The sequence below is a fragment of the Salvelinus fontinalis genome, chromosome 8, assembly GCF_029448725.1.
Source record: "Salvelinus fontinalis isolate EN_2023a chromosome 8, ASM2944872v1, whole genome shotgun sequence".
In the NCBI taxonomy this organism is placed as follows: domain Eukaryota; kingdom Metazoa; phylum Chordata; class Actinopteri; order Salmoniformes; family Salmonidae; genus Salvelinus; species Salvelinus fontinalis.
The window spans coordinates 51527661-51545892 of NC_074672.1; the positions used below are offsets into that span (position 1 = coordinate 51527661).

General features: G+C 52.5%; 1 protein-coding gene across 1 annotated transcript in view; it reads left to right on the forward strand.

The window, feature by feature from the left end:
• Positions 1–14652, forward strand: part of LOC129861394 (IQ motif and SEC7 domain-containing protein 2-like) — a 43688-nt gene extending 29036 nt beyond the window's left edge. Inside the window, exons 9-10 of the mRNA XM_055932792.1 lie at positions 7844–13563; positions 13608–14652. Coding sequence (XP_055788767.1) covers positions 7844–9130 — 1287 coding nt within the window. The 3' untranslated portion in view covers positions 9131–13563; positions 13608–14652. The remainder of the gene's footprint in view (positions 1–7843; positions 13564–13607) is intronic.
• Positions 14653–18232: the final 3580 nt, after the last annotated feature.

Consider the following 18232-nt stretch of genomic DNA (forward strand, 5'->3'; position numbering starts at 1 on the left):
GTTGGTATGCTAGTCTGATATAGAGGGGACAGGAGGGGGGGGGGGGTCAGTGTTGGTATGCTAGTCTGATATGGAGGGGACAGGAAGGGGGTGGGGGGGGTCAGTGTTGGTATGCTAGTCTGATATAGAGGGGACAGGAGGGGGGGTGGGACAGTGTTGGTATGCTAGTCTGATATAGAGGGGACAGGAGGGGGGGGGGGGGGCAGTGTTGGTATGCTAGTCTGATATAGAGGGGACAGGAGGGGGGGGGGGGGGGTCAGTGTTGGTATGCTAGTCTGATATAGAGGGGACAGGAGGGGGGGGGGGGGGGTCAGTGTTGGTATGCTAGTCTGATATAGAGGGGACAGGAGGGGGGGGGGTCAGTGTTGGTATGCTAGTCTGATATAGAGGGGACAGGAGGGGGGGGGGGTCAGTGTTGGTATGCTAGTCTGATATAGAGGGGACAGGAGGGGGGGGTCAGTGTTGGTATGCTAGTCTGATATAGAGGGGACAGGAGGAGGGGGGGGTCAGTGTTGGTATACTAGTCTGATATAGAGGGGAAAGGAGGAGGGGGGGGGTCAGTGTTGGTATGCTAGTCTGATATAGAGGGGACAGGAGGGGGGGGGGGGGGGTCAGTGTTGGTATGCTAGTCTGATATAGAGGGGACAGGAGGGGGGGGGGGGGGTCAGTGTTTGTATGCTAGTCTGATATAGAGGGGAGAGGAGGGGGGGGGGGGTCAGTGTAGGTATGCTAGTCTGATATAGAGGGGACAGGAGGGGGGGGTCAGTGTTGGTATGCTAGTCTGATATAGAGGGGACAGGAGGGGGGGGGGGGTCAGTGTTGGTATAATAGTCTGATATAGTGGGGACAGGAGGGGGGGGGGGTCAGTGTTGGTATGCTAGTCTGATATAGAGGGGACAGGAGGGGGGGGGGGGGTCAGTGTTGGTATGCTAGTCTGATATAGAGGGGACAGGAGAGGGGGGGGGGTCAGTGTTGGTATACTAGTCTGATATAGAGGGGACAGGAGGGGGGGGGGGTCAGTGTTGGTATGCTAGTCTGATATAGAGGGGAGAGGAGGGGGGGGGGTCAGTGTTGGTATGCTAGTCTGATATAGAGGGGACAGGAGAGGGGGGGGGGGTCAGTGTTGGTATACTAGTCTGATATAGAGGGGACAGGAGGGGGGGGGGTCAGTGTTGGTATGCTAGTCTGATATAGAGGGGACAGGAGGGGGGGGGGGTCAGTGTTGGTATGCTAGTCTGATATAGAGGGGACAGGAGGGGGGGTGTGGTCAGTGTTGGTATGCTAGTCTGATATAGAGGGGACAGGAGGGGGGGTCAGTGTTGGTATGCTAGTCTGATATAGAGGGGACAGGAGGAGGGGGGGCAGTGTTGGTATGCTAGTCTGATATAGAGGGGACAGGGGGGGGGGGGGGGGTCAGTGTTGGTATGCTAGTCTGATATAGAGGGGAGAGGAGGGGGGGGTCAGTGTTGGTATGCTAGTCTGATATAGAGGGGAGGGGGGGGGGTCAGTGTTGGTATACTAGTCTGATATAGAGGGGACAGGATGGGGGGGGGTCAGTGTTGGTATGCTAGTCTGATATAGAGGGGACAGGAGGGGGGGGGGTCAGTGTTGGTATGCTAGTCTGATATAGAGGGGACAGGAGGGGGGGGGGGGGTCAGTGTTGGTATGCTAGTCTGATAGAGGGGAGAGGAGGGGGGGGGGGTCAGTGTTGGTATGCTAGTCTGATATAGAGGGGACAGGAGGGGGGGGTCAGTGTTGGTATGCTAGTCTGATATAGAGGGGACAGGAGGGGGCGGGGTCAGTGTTGGTATGCTAGTCTGATATAGAGGGGACAGGAGGGGGGGGGGGTGGTCAGTGTTGGTATGCTAGTCTGATATAGAGGGGACAGGAGGGGGGGGGGGTCAGTGTTGGTATGCTAGTCTGATATAGAGGGGACAGGAGGGGGGGGTCAGTGTTGGTATGCTAGTCTGATATAGAGGGGACAGGAGGAGGGGGGGGTCAGTGTTGGTATACTAGTCTGATATAGAGGGGACAGGAGGGGGGGTGGGACAGTGTTGGTATGCTAGTCTGATATAGAGGGGACAGGAGGGGGGGGGGGTCAGTGTTGGTATGCTAGTCTGATATAGAGGGGACAGGAGGGGGGGGGGGGGGTCAGTGTTGGTATGCTAGTCTGATATAGAGGGGACAGGAGGGGGGGGGGGGGGTCAGTGTTGGTATGCTAGTCTGATATAGAGGGGACAGGAGGGGGGGGGGGTCAGTGTTGGTATGCTAGTCTGATATAGAGGGGACAGGAGGGGGGGGGGGTCAGTGTTGGTATGCTAGTCTGATATAGAGGGGACAGGAGGGGGGGGTCAGTGTTGGTATGCTAGTCTGATATGGAGGGGACAGGAAGGGGGTGGGGGGGGTCAGTGTTGGTATGCTAGTCTGATATAGAGGGGACAGGAGGGGGGGTGGGACAGTGTTGGTATGCTAGTCTGATATAGAGGGGACAGGAGGGGGGGGGGGGGGGTCAGTGTTGGTATGCTAGTCTGATATAGAGGGGACAGGAGGGGGGGGGGGGGTCAGTGTTGGTATGCTAGTCTGATATAGAGGGGACAGGAGGGGGGGGGGGGGTCAGTGTTGGTATGCTAGTCTGATATAGAGGGGACAGGAGGGGGGGGGGGGTCAGTGTTGGTATGCTAGTCTGATATAGAGGGGACAGGAGGGGGGGGGGGGTCAGTGTTGGTATGCTAGTCTGATATAGAGGGGACAGGAGGGGGGGGTCAGTGTTGGTATGCTAGTCTGATATAGAGGGGACAGGAGGAGGGGGGGGTCAGTGTTGGTATACTAGTCTGATATAGAGGGGACAGGAGGAGGGGGGGGGGTCAGTGTTGGTATGCTAGTCTGATATAGAGGGGACAGGAGGGGGGGGGGGGGGGTCAGTGTTGGTATGCTAGTCTGATATAGAGGGGACAGGAGGGGGGGGGGGGTCAGTGTTTGTATGCTAGTCTGATATAGAGGGGAGAGGAGGGGGGGGGGGTCAGTGTAGGTATGCTAGTCTGATATAGAGGGGACAGGAGGGGGGGGTCAGTGTTGGTATGCTAGTCTGATATAGAGGGGACAGGAGGGGGGGGGGGGGTCAGTGTTGGTATAATAGTCTGATATAGTGGGGACAGGAGGGGGGGGGGTCAGTGTTGGTATGCTAGTCTGATATAGAGGGGACAGGAGGGGGGGGGGGGTCAGTGTTGGTATGCTAGTCTGATATAGAGGGGACAGGAGAGGGGGGGGGTCAGTGTTGGTATACTAGTCTGATATAGAGGGGACAGGAGGGGGGGGGGGTCAGTGTTGGTATGCTAGTCTGATATAGAGGGGAGAGGAGGGGGGGGGGTCAGTGTTGGTATGCTAGTCTGATATAGAGGGGACAGGAGAGGGGGGGGGGTCAGTGTTGGTATACTAGTCTGATATAGAGGGGACAGGAGGGGGGGGGGGGTCAGTGTTGGTATGCTAGTCTGATATAGAGGGGACAGGAGGGGGGGGGGGGGTCATTGTTGGTATGCTAGTCTGATATAGAGGGGACAGGAGGGGGGGGTCAGTGTTGGTATGCTAGTCTGATATAGAGGGGACAGGAGGGGGGGGGGGGTCAGTGTTGGTATGCTAGTCTGATATAGAGGGGACAGGAGGGGGGGTGTGGTCAGTGTTGGTATGCTAGTCTGATATAGAGGGGACAGGAGGGGGGGTCAGTGTTGGTATGCTAGTCTGATATAGAGGGGACAGGAGGAGGGGGGGCAGTGTTGGTATGCTAGTCTGATATAGAGGGGACAGGGGGGGGGGGGGGGGTCAGTGTTGGTATGCTAGTCTGATATAGAGGGGAGAGGAGGGGGGGGGTCAGTGTTGGTATGCTAGTCTGATATAGAGGGGAGGGGGGGGGTCAGTGTTGGTATACTAGTCTGATATAGAGGGGACAGGATGGGGGGGGGTCAGTGTTGGTATGCTAGTCTGATATAGAGGGGACAGGAGGGGGGGGGGGTCAGTGTTGGTATGCTAGTCTGATATAGAGGGGACAGGAGGGGGGGGGGGGTCAGTGTTGGTATGCTAGTCTGATAGAGGGGAGAGGAGGGGGGGGGGTCAGTGTTGGTATGCTAGTCTGATATAGAGGGGACAGGAGGGGGGGGTCAGTGTTGGTATGCTAGTCTGATATAGAGGGGACAGGAGGGGGCGGGGTCAGTGTTGGTATGCTAGTCTGATATAGAGGGGACAGGAGGGGGGGGGGGGTGGTCAGTGTTGGTATGCTAGTCTGATATAGAGGGGACAGGAGGGGGGGGGTCAGTGTTGGTATGCTAGTCTGATATAGAGGGGAGAGGAGGGGGGGGGGGTCAGTGTTGGTATGCTAGTCTGATATAGAGGGGACAGGAGGGGGGGGGGGGGGGGGGGTCAGTGTTGGTATGCTAGTCTGATATAGAGGGGAGAGGAGGGGGGGGGGTCAGTGTTGGTATGCTAGTCTGATATAGAGGGGACAGGAGGAGGGGGGGCAGTGTTGGTATGCTAGTCTGATATAGAGGGGACAGGAGGAGGGGGGGCAGTGTTGGTATGCTAGTCTGATATAGAGGGGACAGGAGGGAGGGGGGGGGGTCAGTGTTGGTATGCTAGTCTGATATAGAGGGGACAGGAGGGGGGGGGGGTCAGTGTTGGTATGCTAGTCTGATATAGAGGGGACAGGGGACAGGGGGGGGATCAGTGTTGATATGCTAGTCTGATATAGAGGGGACAGGAGGGGGGGGGGGGGGTCAGTGTTGGTATGCTAGTCTGATATAGAGGGGAGATGAGGAGGGGGGGTCAGTGTTGGTATGCTAGTCTGATATAGAGGGGACAGGAGGGGGGGGGGGTCAGTGTTGGTATGCTAGTCTGATATAGAGGGGACAGGAGGGGGGAGGGGGTCAGTGTTGGTATGCTAGTCTGATATAGAGGGGACAGGAGGGGGGGGGGGGGTCAGTGTTGGTACGCTAGTCTGATATAGAGGGGACAGGGGGGGGGTGTGGTCAGTGTTGGTATGCTAGTCTGATATAGAGGGGACAGGAGGGGGGGGGGGGGTCAGTGTTGGTATGCTAGTCTGATATAGAGGGGACAGGAGGGGGGGGGTCAGTGTTGGTATGCTAGTCTGATATAGAGGGGACAGGAAGGGGGGGGGGGTCAGTGTTGGTATGCTAGTCTGATATAGAGGGGACAGGAGGGGGGGGGGGGTCAGTGTTGGTATGCTAGTCTGATATAGAGGGGAGGGGGGGGGGGTCAGTGTTGGTATGCTAGTCTGATATAGAGGGGACAGGAGGGGGGGGTCAGTGTTGGTATGCTAGTCTGAAATAGAGGGGACAGGAGGGAGGGGGGGGGGGTCAGTGTTGGTATGCTAGTCTGATATAGAGGGGACAGGAGGGGGGGGGGGGGGGTCAGTGTTGGTATGCTAGTCTGATATAGAGGGGACAGGAGGGGTGGGGGGGGGGGGGGGTCAGTGTTGGTATGCTAGTCTGAAATAGAGGGGACAGGGGACAGGGGGGGGGGGGGTCAGTGTTGGTATGCTAGTCTGATATAGAGGGGACAGGAGGGGGGGGGGGGGGGGGGTCAGTGTTGGTATGCTAGTCTCAAATAGAGGGGACAGGGGACAGGGGGGGGGGGTCAGTGTTGGTATGCTAGTCTGATATAGAGGGGACAGGAGGGGGGGGGTCAGTGTTGGTATGCTAGTCTGATATAGAGGGGACAGGAGGGGGGGGGTCAGTGTTGGTATGCTAGTCTGAAATAGAGGGGACAGGAGGGGGGGGGTCAGTGTTGGTATGCTAGTCTGATATAGAGGGGACAGGGGGGAGGGGGGGGGGTCAGTGTTGGTATGCTAGTCTGATATAGAGGGGAGAGGAGGGGGGGGTCAGTGTTGGTATGCTAGTCTGAAATAGAGGGGACAGGAGGGGGGGGGGGGTCAGTGTTGGTATGCTAGTCTGAAATAGAGGGGACAGGGGGGAGGGGGGGGGGGGGGTCAGTGTTGGTATGCTAGTCTGATATAGAGGGGACAGGAGGGGGGGGGGGTCAGTGTTGGTATGCTAGTCTGAAATAGAGGGGACAGGAGGGGGGGCTCAGTGTTGGTATGCTAGTCTGATATAGAGGGGACAGGGGGGAGGGGGGGGGGTCAGTGTTGGTATGCTAGTCTGATATAGAGGGGACAGGAGGGGGGGGGGGTCAGTGTTGGTATGCTAGTCTGAAATAGAGGGGACAGGAGGGGGGGGGGGGGGCAGTGTTGGTATGCTAGTCTGATATAGAGGGGACAGGAGGGGGGGGGGGGTCAGTGTTGGTATGCTAGTCTGATATAGAGGGGACAGGGGGGGGGGGGGGTCAGTGTTGGTATGCTAGTCTGAAATAGAGGGGACAGGAGGGGGGGGGGGGGGCAGTGTTGGTATGCTAGTCTGATATAGAGGGGACAGGAGGGGGGGGGGGGGGGGTCAGTGTTGGTATGCTAGTCTGATATAGAGGGGACAGGGGGGAGGGGGGGGTCAGTGTTGGTATGCTAGTCTGATATAGAGGTACAGGAGGGGGGGGTCAGTGTTGGTATGCTAGTCTGATATAGAGGGGACAGGAAGGGGGGGGGCAGTGTTGGTATGCTAGTCTGATATAGAGGGGACAGGAGGGGGGGGGGGTCAGTGTTGGTATGCTAGTCTGATATAGAGGGGACAGGAGGGGGGGGGGGGGTCAGTGTTGGTATGCTAGTCTGATATAGAGGGGACAGGAGGGGGGGGTCAGTGTTGGTATGCTAGTCTGATATAGAGGGGACAGGAGGGGGGGGGGGGGGTCAGTGTTGGTATGCTAGTCTGATATAGAGGGGACAGGAGGAGGGGGGGTCAGTGTTGGTATGCTAGTCTGATATAGATGGGACAGGAGGGGGGGGGGGGTCAGTGTTGGTATGCTAGTCTGATATAGGGGGGACAGGAGGGGGGGGGGGGTCAGTGTTGGTATGCTAGTCTGATATAGATGGGACAGGAGGGGGGGGGGGGTCAGTGTTGGTATGCTAGTCTGATATAGGGGGGACAGGAGGAGGGGGGGTCAGTGTTGGTATGCTAGTCTGATATAGAGAGGACAGGAGGGAGGGGGGGTTGTCCTCCCCAATCAAACTACCACTGCAATATAGCATGATGCTTCTGTTTGTTTTCAATACCCTGCATGGTACTATTCATTACTGCTTGATACCGTGGTGGATTGAAATGGCCTTGCATGCATGTGTCTGCCTCACCAGTTGCTGATAGGATTGCACTAAAATAGATATGGCATGTCTGTTAAACTGTTAACTTCAATAGTGTCATCATCTGTCGTCAGTGTCTGAGGTGTGTGTCCTGTCCATATGATGACGCAATAAAAACAGCACTTTACTCACCCTTCTCCCCACTGTCTCTCCTCTCTCCTCTCCCTCTGTCTCATCATCTCTCCTCTCTCCCTCCTCACCCCCCCTCATCTCTCACCCTCCTCCCCTCTGTCTCATCTCTGTCCTCTCTCCCTCCTCACCCCTCTCTCCTCTCTCTCTCTTCAATTTTGTCTCCTCTCACCCCCTCTCTCTCTTCCCTTTTGTCTCCTCTCTCTCCTCTCTCTCCTCTCTCCCTCCTCCCCACTGTCTCTCCTCTCTCTCCTCTCTCCTCTCTCCCTCCTCCCCACTGTCTCCTCTCTCTCCTCTCTCCCTCCTCCCCACTGTCTCTCCTCTCTCCCTCCTCCCTCCTCTCGCCCTTCTCCGCTCTGTCTCCTCTCTCCTCTCCCTCTGTCTCCTCTCTCTCCTCTCTCCCTCCTCCCCTCTGTCTCTCTCTCCTCATCGCTCATCTCTCTCTTCCTATCCCTCTCTGGTCAGGGCTCCATCATTAACAGTCCCAGGCCTCATCAGCGCCCCCACATGGCTGGAGATGTAATGCCACCCTGCTGCTATGACATCCAAGACTACCGGCCTCACCACCCCATCCTGAGCCCCGGGACGGGGGTGGGGGGTGGGCCGGGGCTAAATCACAATACCGCTACTGGGACGACGGCACTGGTTCCCAGCAGCGTAGACCGAGGGGGTATGGGATCCCAGGGGAGCGGGTCTGGAGGGGGAGGGGGCAGTAGAGGCTCCTCCCTGAGATCCCTGTTTGGGAGCAAGCGCTCCATCACCAAGCCCCCCGGTCCTCTCCTCCCTCTCCTCCCACCTGGGCTGCCACACTACCCTGCACCTGTCCCCCCGCCCACCACCGGCGGCCCGCCCCCACACTCCCCCTCCGCCCTCAGCAACTCCGACCCAGGAGGGTCCTCTAAGATCCAGGCCCTGCACGCCCAGTACTGCCACAACAGTACCGCAGGGCAGCAGCCTCCTCCGCCCTACTACCACCACCACCGCTACCACGCCCAGACAGGACCCGCTCCCAACCAGCCCTCCTCCACCGCCCAGGGGGCCCCTGGGCCTCATACCATCCACAGGGGCCCCATGGTTGGGGTCCCCAAGCGGCCGGACCCCGGTCCTGCTCCCTCCCACCTCAAGCTGCAGCAGCATGTTGTACAGGGGGGGTGCTATACCAACATGGGGGTTTCTATAGGGGTAGGCTGCCCCCCTCCGCCCCTTTCTCCACATTCCCCGGTGTCCCCGACCCTCGCCCTCTACCACACACACTCCACTCACGGTCGAGGAGGCGGATGCGCCAAGCTCCCTCTTACTCTGTCGCGCTCGCAGCCCCACCCTCACGCCCACGTGCCTCATCTTACCGCTCATTCCCACAACCACAGCCCCCATCCCGGCCTTTCCCTCAGCCCCCATCCCGCCCAACACCCTCAGCACCAGACTCACTTCATCTTTGCCGCCCCGCCCCCCCAGACCCCTTCCGCCCGGCACGTCCCACAGGCCGACGCCCACAGCCACGCCCAGTACCTCCCGCTCTCCTCCATACCCCCTCCCCCTCCTCACTCCCCTTTACCCCCACCTTCCTCCCCTCATACCCCGCTTCCCCCTCTCTTCCCCTACACCCACCACCTCCAGCAGCAGCAGCCCAGCCAGCCGCCCCAGCTCCAGGGAGGGCAGCAGGGGTCTGGCGGGGGCAACAGCAGCACGGGGACGGGCAGCACCACCAGCTCCAAGTCCAAGCCTATCAACCGCATCAGCACGGTGGTGTGAGTGTCAGGAGACGTAACAAACCTCCCAGACACCAGGGGGACACCGCTCGTCGGACTGAGGTCGTCAGACCATGACAACTACATGTTAAAGAGGGGCCACGCCCGGGTCATCCAACATGGCCGCCGGCGCTCTGGGAGAGGCAGGAGGAGGCGGTACTTGCTCAGGCTGTGATACTTCCACCTCCGGTAGAGGAAGAGGAAGATACTAACTCACTGAAGAGGAAGATACTAACTCACTGAAGAGGAAGATGAAGATACTAACTCACTGAAGAGGAAGATACTAACTCACTGAAGAAGAAGATACTAACTCACTGAAGAAGAAGATACTAACTCACTGAAGAGGAAGATACTAACTCACTGAAGAGGAAGATGAAGATACTAACTTACTGAAGAAGAAGATACTAAATCACTGAAGAGGAAGATACTAACTCACTGAAGAGGAAGATACTAAATCACTGAAGAGGAAGATACTAACTCACTGAAGAGGAAGACACTAACTCACTGAAGAGGAAGATACTAAATCACTGAAGAGGAAGATACTAAATCACTGAAGAGGAAGATACTAACTCACTGAAGAGGAAGAGGAAGATACTAACTCACTGAAGAGGAAGATACTAACTCACTGAAAGTCTGACTCGCTCTCCAGACTCAGAGACTAGAGGAAGACACACACACACACAAAATGATATTCAATAACTCATGGACAGTACAGAGGTTGTTACTTGACATGAGAAGAAGGAAAGAGAGATGGTGAGTTGAGTGGTAGAGTGAGTTGAATGGTAGAGTGAGATGAGTGAGATGAGTGGTAGAGTGAGTTGAGCGGTAGAGTGAGATGAGTGGTAGAGTGAGTTGAGTGGTAGAGTGAGTTGAGTGGTAGAGTGAGTTGAGTGGTAGAGTGAGATGAGTGGTAGAGTGAGATGAGTGGTAGAGTGAGATGAGTGGTAGAGTGAGATGAGTGGTAGAGTGAGATGAGTGGTAGAGTGAGATGAGCGGTAGAGTGAGATGAGCGGTAGAGTGAGATGAGTGGTAGAGTGAGATGAGTGGTAGAGTGAGATGAGTGGTAGAGTGAGTTGAGTGGTAGAGTGAGATGAGTGGTAGAGTGAGTTGAGTGGTAGAGTGAGATGAGTGGTAGAGTGAGATGAGTGGTAGAGTGAGTTGAGCGGTAGAGTGAGATGAGCGGTAGAGTGAGATGAGTGGTAGAGTGAGATGAGTGGTAGAGTGAGTTGAGTGGTAGAGTGAGATGAGCGGTAGAGTGAGATGAGCGGTAGAGTGAGATGAGTGGTAGAGGGAGATGAGAGGTAGAGTGAGATGAGTGGTAGAGGGAGATGAGAGGTAGAGTGAGATGAGTGGTAGAGTGAGTTGAGTGGTAGAGTGAGATGAGCGGTAGAGTGAGATGAGCGGTAGAGTGAGATGAGCGGTAGAGGGAGTTGAGTGGTAGAGTGAGATGAGAGAGTTGAGTGGTAGAGGGAGATGAGTGGTAGAGTGAGATGAGTGGTAGAGTGAGATGAGTGGTAGAGGGAGATGAGAGGTAGAGTGAGATGAGTGGTAGAGGGAGATGAGAGGTAGAGTGAGATGAGTGGTAGAGTGAGTTGAGTGGTAGAGTGAGATGAGCGGTAGAGTGAGATGAGTGGTAGAGTGAGATGAGTGGTAGAGTGAGATGAGTGGTAGAGTGAGATGAGTGGTAGAGTGAGATGAGTGGTAGAGTGAGTTGAGTGGTAGAGTGAGTTGAGTGGTAGAGTGAGATGAGTGGTAGAGTGAGATGAGTGGTAGAGTGAGATGAGTGGTAGAGTGAGATGAGTGGTAGAGTGAGATGAGCGGTAGAGTGAGATGAGCGGTAGAGTGAGATGAGTGGTAGAGTGAGATGAGTGGTAGAGTGAGTTGAGTGGTAGAGTGAGTTGAGTGAGATGAGTGGTAGAGTGAGATGAGTGGTAGAGTGAGATGAGCGGTAGAGTGAGATGAGCGGTAGAGTGAGATGAGCGGTAGAGTGAGTTGAGTGATAGAGTGAGATGAGTGGTAGAGTGAGTTGAGTGATAGAGTGAGATGAGTGGTAGAGGGAGTTGAGTGGTAGAGTGAGATGAGAGAGTTGAGTGGTAGAGGGAGATGAGTGGTAGAGTGAGATGAGTGGTAGAGTGAGATGAGTGGTAGAGGGAGTTGAGTGAGATGAGTGGTAGAGTGAGTTGAGTGGTAGAGTGAGATGAGTGAGATGAGTGGTAGAGTGAGATGAGTGGTAGAGTGAGATGAGTGGTAGAGTGAGTTGAGTGGTAGAGTGAGTTGAGTGAGATGAGTGGTAGAGTGAGTTGAGTGAGTTGAGTGGTAGAGTGAGTTGAGTGAGTTGAGTGGTAGAGTGAGTTGAGTGGTAGAGTGAGATGAGTGAGATGAGTGGTAGAGTGAGATGAGTGGTAGAGTGAGTTGAGTGGTAGAGTGAGATGAGTGGTAGAGTGAGTTGAGTGGTAGAGTGAGATGAGTGGTAGAGTGAGTTGAGTGGTAGAGTGAGATGAGTGGTAGAGTGAGTTGAGTGGTAGAGTGAGATGAGTGGTAGAGTGAGTTGAGTGGTAGAGTGAGATGAGCGGTAGAGTGAGTTGAGTGAGTTGAGCGGTAGAGTGAGATGAGTGGTAGAGTGAGATGAGAGGTAGAGTGAGTTGAGTGGTAGAGTGAGATGAGTGGTAGAGTGAGTTGAGTGGTAGAGTGAGATGAGCGGTAGAGTGAGTTGAGTGAGTTGAGCGGTAGAGTGAGATGAGTGGTAGAGTGAGATGAGTGGTAGAGTGAGATGAGCGGTAGAGGGAGATGAGCGGTAGAGTGAGATGAGCGGTAGAGGGAGATGAGCGGTAGAGGGAGATGAGTGGTAGAGTGAGATGAGAGGTAGAGGGAGTTGAGAGGTAGAGTGAGTTGAGTGATAGAGTGAGTTGAGCGGTAGAGTGAGATGAGCGGTAGAGTGAGTTGAGTGGTAGAGTGAGATGAGAGGTAGAGGGAGTTGAGAGGTAGAGTGAGTTGAGTGATAGAGTGAGTTGAGCGGTAGAGTGAGATGAGTGGTAGAGGGAGTTGAGTGATAGAGTGAGTTGAGTGGTAGAGTGAGATGAGCTGCTGAAGAGGCGGTGGGCTGCTGTGTCGTTGTGTGGCCTGTACGTACATGTGACCTCATGGTACAGTGAGCTCCAAAAGTATTGGGACAGTGACACATTTCTTGTTTTGTGTTTTTGGCCCTGTACTCCAGCAGGTGTACTCCAGCTTTAATTGGAGGGTATTTTCTCAGTCATATCGAGTGAACCGTTTAGAAATTACACCACTTTTTGTATGTAGTCCCCAACATTTTAAGAGTATTGGGACAAATTCCCTTATGTGTGTTAAAGTTGAGTATTTGGTCCTATATTCCTAGCATGCAATGACAACATCAAGCATGTGACTTTACTAACTTGCTGGATGCATTTGCTGTTTGTTTTGGTTGTGTTAGATTATTTTGTGCCCGATAGAAATGAATGGTAAATAATGTATTGTGTCATTTTGGAGTCGCTTTTATTGTAAATAAGAATAGAATATGTTTCAAAACACTTCTACATTAATGTGGATGATTACGGATAATCCTGAATGAATCGTGAATAACGATGAGTGACAAAGTTACAGACGCACAAATATCATACCCCCAACTCATGCTAACCTCACCATATTTTATGCCTCGGTAACTTTCTTACTCATCGTTATTCAGGATTAATTCAGGATGATCCGTAAATCATCCACATGAATATTAATAGGGTTTGGAAACATTGCACTTTGACCTCATAGCATTATGATTTCAAACACAAACGTGCTGGAGGTCTGTAAGTGTTACGTCATAAACACTCCCCGATCACTCGGGACAACAACAGGTGTTACGTCATAAACACTCCCCGATCACTAGGGACAACAACAGGTGTTACGTCATAAACACTCCCCGATCACTCGGGACAACAACAGGTGTTACGTCATAAACACTCCCCGATCACTCGGGACAACAACAGGTGTTACGTCATAAACACTCCCCGATCACTCGGGACAACAACAGGTGTTACGTCATAAACACTCCCCGACCACTCGGGACAACAACAGGTGTTACGTCATAAACACTCCCCGATCACTCGGGACAACAACAGGTGTTACGTCATAAACACTCCCTGATCACTCGGGACAACAACAGGTGTTACGTCATAAACACTCCCCGATCACTCGGGACAACAACAGGTGTTACGTCATAAACACTCCCCGATCACTCGGGACAACAACAGGTGTTACGTCATAAACACTCCCCTATCACTCGGGACAACAACAGGTGTTACGTCATAAAAACACTCCCCAACCACTCGGGACAACAACAGGTGTTACGTCATAAACACTCCCCAATCACTCGGGACAACAACAGGTGTTACGTCATAAACACTCCCCGATCACTCGGGACAACAACAGGTGTTACGTCATAAACACTCCCCAACCACTCGGGACAACAACAGGTGTTACGTCATAAACACTCCCCGATCACTCGGGACAACAACAGGTGTTACGTCATAAACACTCCCCGATCACTCGGGACAACAACAGGTGAAATGTCTTGTAGTAAGGATTTTCTTTGAATACAGTATATTTGGTACAGTGGAATGAGCCAAACACTCCAGTATAGAATATGAAAATATCTTGGGGTTTTCTGTCCCAACCACTCCAGTATAGAATATGAAAATATCTTGGGGCTTTCTGTCCCAACCACTCCAGTATAGAATATGAAAATATCTTGAGGCTTTCTGTCCCAACCACCAAGATAGAATATGAAAATATCTTGGGGCTTTCTGTCCCAACTACTCCAGTATAGAATATGAAAATATCTTGGGGCTTTCTGTCCCAACCATTCCAGTATAGAATATAGAAATATCTTGGGGCTTTCTGTCCCAACCACTCCAGTATAGAATATGAAAATATCTTGGGGCTTTCTGTCCCAACCACTCCAGTATAGAATATGAAAATATCTTGGGGCTTTCTGTCCCAACCACTCCAGTATAGAATATGAAAATATCTTGGGGCTTTCTGTCCCAACCACTCCAGTATAGAATATGAAAATATCTTGAGGCTTTCTGTCCCAACCACCAAGATAGAATATGAAAATATCTTGGGGCTTTCTGTCCCAACCATTCCAGTATAGAATATGAAAATATCTTGAGGCTTTCTGTCCCAACCACCAAGATAGAATATGAAAATATCTTGGGGCTTTCTGTCCCAACCACTCCAGTATAGAATATGAAAATATCTTGGGGCTTTCTGTCCCAACCACTCCAGTATAGAATATGAAAATATCTTGGGGCTTTCTGTCCCAACCACTCCAGTATAGAATATGAAAATATCTTGGGGCTTTCTGTCCCAACCATTCCAGTATAGAATATAGAAATATCTTGGGGCTTTCTGTCCCCCACAGCAATATAAAAGCTTTCTATCCATGACCATTAGAAACAATATTTTATGTAAGTGTTTATATTCTTATATTAATGAATTGGACACTTCAATAATGTATTTAACATGTACAGTACCATTTGTCATTTGGATAAGAATATTAGGTTTACACACCCACGATTAGCATTAGGTCTACACACACACGATTAGCATTAGGTCTACACACCCACAATTAGCATTAGGTCTACACACCCACGATTAGCATTAGGTTTACCACACCCACGATTAGCATTAGGTTTACCACACCCACGATTAGCATTAGGTCTACACACCGACGATTAGCATTAGGTTTACACACCCACGATTAGCATTAGGTTTACACACCCACGATTAGCATTAGGTTACCACACCCACGATTAGCATTAGGTTTGCACACCCACGATTAGCATTAGGTCTACACACCCACGATTAGCATTAGGTCTACACATCCACGATTAGCATTAGGTCTACACACCCACGATTAGTATTAGGTCTACACACCCACGATTAGCATTAGGTCTACACACCCACGATTAGCATTAGGTTTACACACCCACGATTAGCATTAGGTCTACACCCCCACGATTAGCATTAGGTCTACACATCCACGATTAGCATTAGGTCTACACACCCACGATTAGCATTAGGTCTACACACCCACGATTAGCATTAGGTCTACACACCCACGATTAGCATTAGGTCTACACACCCACGATTAGCATTAGGTCTACACACCCACGATTAGCATTAGGTTTACACACCCACGATTAGCATTAGGTCTACACCCCCACGATTAGCATTAGGTCTACACAACCACGATTAGCATTAGGTCTACACCCCCACGATTAGCATTAGGTCTACACACCCACGATTAGCATTAGGTCTACACACCCACGATTAGCATCGACATATCAGCATCCATCCTGTTAGACACATCAGCATTCCCAGGTCATCTACCCTGTTAGACACATCAGCGTTCCCAGGTCATCTATCCTCTTAGACACATCAGCGTTCCCAGGTCATCTATCCTCTTAGACACATCAGCGTTCCCAGGTCATCCTTCCTCTTAGACACATCAGCGTTCCCAGGTCATCCTCTTAGACACATCAGCGTTCCCAGGTCATCCTCTTAGACACATCAGCGTTCCCAGGTCATCCTCTTAGACACATCAGCATTCCCAGGTCATCCTTCCTCTTAGACACATCAGCATTCCCAGGTCATCCTTCCTCTTAGACACATCAGCGTTCCCAGGTCATCCTTCCTCTTAGACACACCAGCGTTCCCAGGTCATCCTTCCTGTTAGACACATCAGCGTTCCCAGGTCATCTATCCTCTTAGACACATCAGCGTTCCCAGGTCATCCTTCCTCTTAGACACATCAGCGTTCCCAGGTCATCCTCTTAGACACATCAGCGTTCCCAGGTCATCCTCTTAGACACATCAGCGTTCCCAGGTCATCCTCTTAGACACATCAGCGTTCCCAGGTCATCTATCCTCTTAGACACATCAGCGTTCCCAGGTCATCCTTCCTCTTAGACACATCAGTGTTCCGAGGTCATCCTTCCTCTTAGACACATCAGCGTTCCCAGGTCATCTACCCTGTTAGACACATCAGCGTTCCCAGGTCATCTATCCTCTTAGACACATCAGCGTTCCCAGGTCATCTATCCTCTTAGACACATCAGCGTTCCCAGGTCATCCTTCCTCTTAGACACATCAGCGTTCCCAGGTCATCCTCTTAGACACATCAGCGTTCCCAGGTCATCCTCTTAGACACATCAGCATTCCCAGGTCATCTATCCTCTTAGACACATCAGCGTTCCCAGGTCATCCTTCCTGTTAGACAGATCATCGTTCCCAGGTCATCCTTCCTCTTAGACATATCAGCGTTCCCAGGTCATCCTTCCTGTTAGACACATCAGCGTTCCCAGGTCATCCTTCCTCTTAGACACATCAGCGTTCCCAGGTCATCCATCCTGTTAGACACATCAGCGTTCCCAGGTCATCCTTCCTCTTAGACACATCAGTGTTCCCAGGTCATCTATCCTGTTAGACACATCAGCGTTCCCAGGTCATCCTTCCTGTTAGACACATCAGCGTTCCCAGGTCATCCATCCTGTTAGACACATCAGCGTTCCCAGGTCATCCATCCTGTAAAACACATCAGCGTTCCCAGGTCATCCATCCTCTTAGACACATCAGCTTTCCCAGGTCATCCTTCCTCTTAGACACATCAGCGTTCCCAGGTCATCCTTCCTCTTAGACACATCAGCGTTCCCAGTTTATCTATCCTGTTAGACACATCAGCGTTCCCAGGTCATCCATCCTGTTAGACACATCAGCGTTCCCAGGTCATCCTCTTAGACACATCAGCGTTCCCAGGTCATCCTTCCTGTTAGACACATCAGCGTTCCCAGGTCATCTATCCTGTTAGACATATCAGCGTTCCCAGGTCATCTACCCTGTTAGACACATCAGCGTTCCCAGGTCATCTATCCTGTTAGACACATCAGCGTTCCCAGGTCATCTATCCTCTTAGACACATCAGCGTTCCCAGGTCATCCTTCCTCTTAGACACATCAGCGTTCCCAGGTCATCCTCTTAGACACATCAGCGTTCCCAGGTCATCCTGTTAGACACATCAGCGTTCCCAGGTCATCCTGTTAGACACATCAGCGTTCCCAGGTCATCCTTCCTCTTAGACACATCAGCGTTCCCAGGTCATCCTCTTAGACACATCAGCGTTCCCAGGTCATCCTGTTAGACACATCAGCGTTCCCAGGTCATCCTTCCTCTTAGACACATCAGCATTCCCAGGTCATCCTTCCTCTTAGACACATCAGCGCTCCCAGGTCATCCTTCCTCTTAGACACATCAGCGTTCCCAGGTCATCCTTCCTCTTAGACACATCAGCGTTCCCAGGTCATCTACCCTGTTAGACACATCAGCGTTCCCAGGTCATCTATCCTCTTAGACACATCAGCGTTCCCAGGTCATCTATCCTCTTAGACACATCAGCGTTCCCAGGTCATCCTTCCTCTTAGACACATCAGCGTTCCCAGGTCATCCTCTTAGACACATCAGCGTTCCCAGGTCATCCTCTTAGACACATCAGCGTTCCCAGGTCATCTATCCTCTTAGACACATCAGCGTTCCCAGGTCATCCTTCCTCTTAGACACATCAGCGTTCCCAGGTCATCCTTCCTCTTAGACACATCAGCGTTCCCAGGTCATCCATCCTGTAAAACACATCAGCGTTCCCAGGTCATCCATCCTCTTAGACACATCAGCTTTCCCAGGTCATCCTTCCTCTTAGACACATCAGCGTTCCCAGGTCATCCTTCCTCTTAGACACATCAGCGTTCCCAGTTTATCTATCCTGTTAGACACATCAGCGTTCCCAGGTCATCCATCCTGTTAGACACATCAGCGTTCCCAGGTCATCCTCTTAGACACATCAGCGTTCCCAGGTCATCCTTCCTGTTAGACACATCAGCGTTCCCAGGTCATCTATCCTGTTAGACATATCAGCGTTCCCAGGTCATCTACCCTGTTAGACACATCAGCGTTCCCAGGTCATCTATCCTGTTAGACACATCAGCGTTCCCAGGTCATCTATCCTCTTAGACACATCAGCGTTCCCAGGTCATCCTTCCTCTTA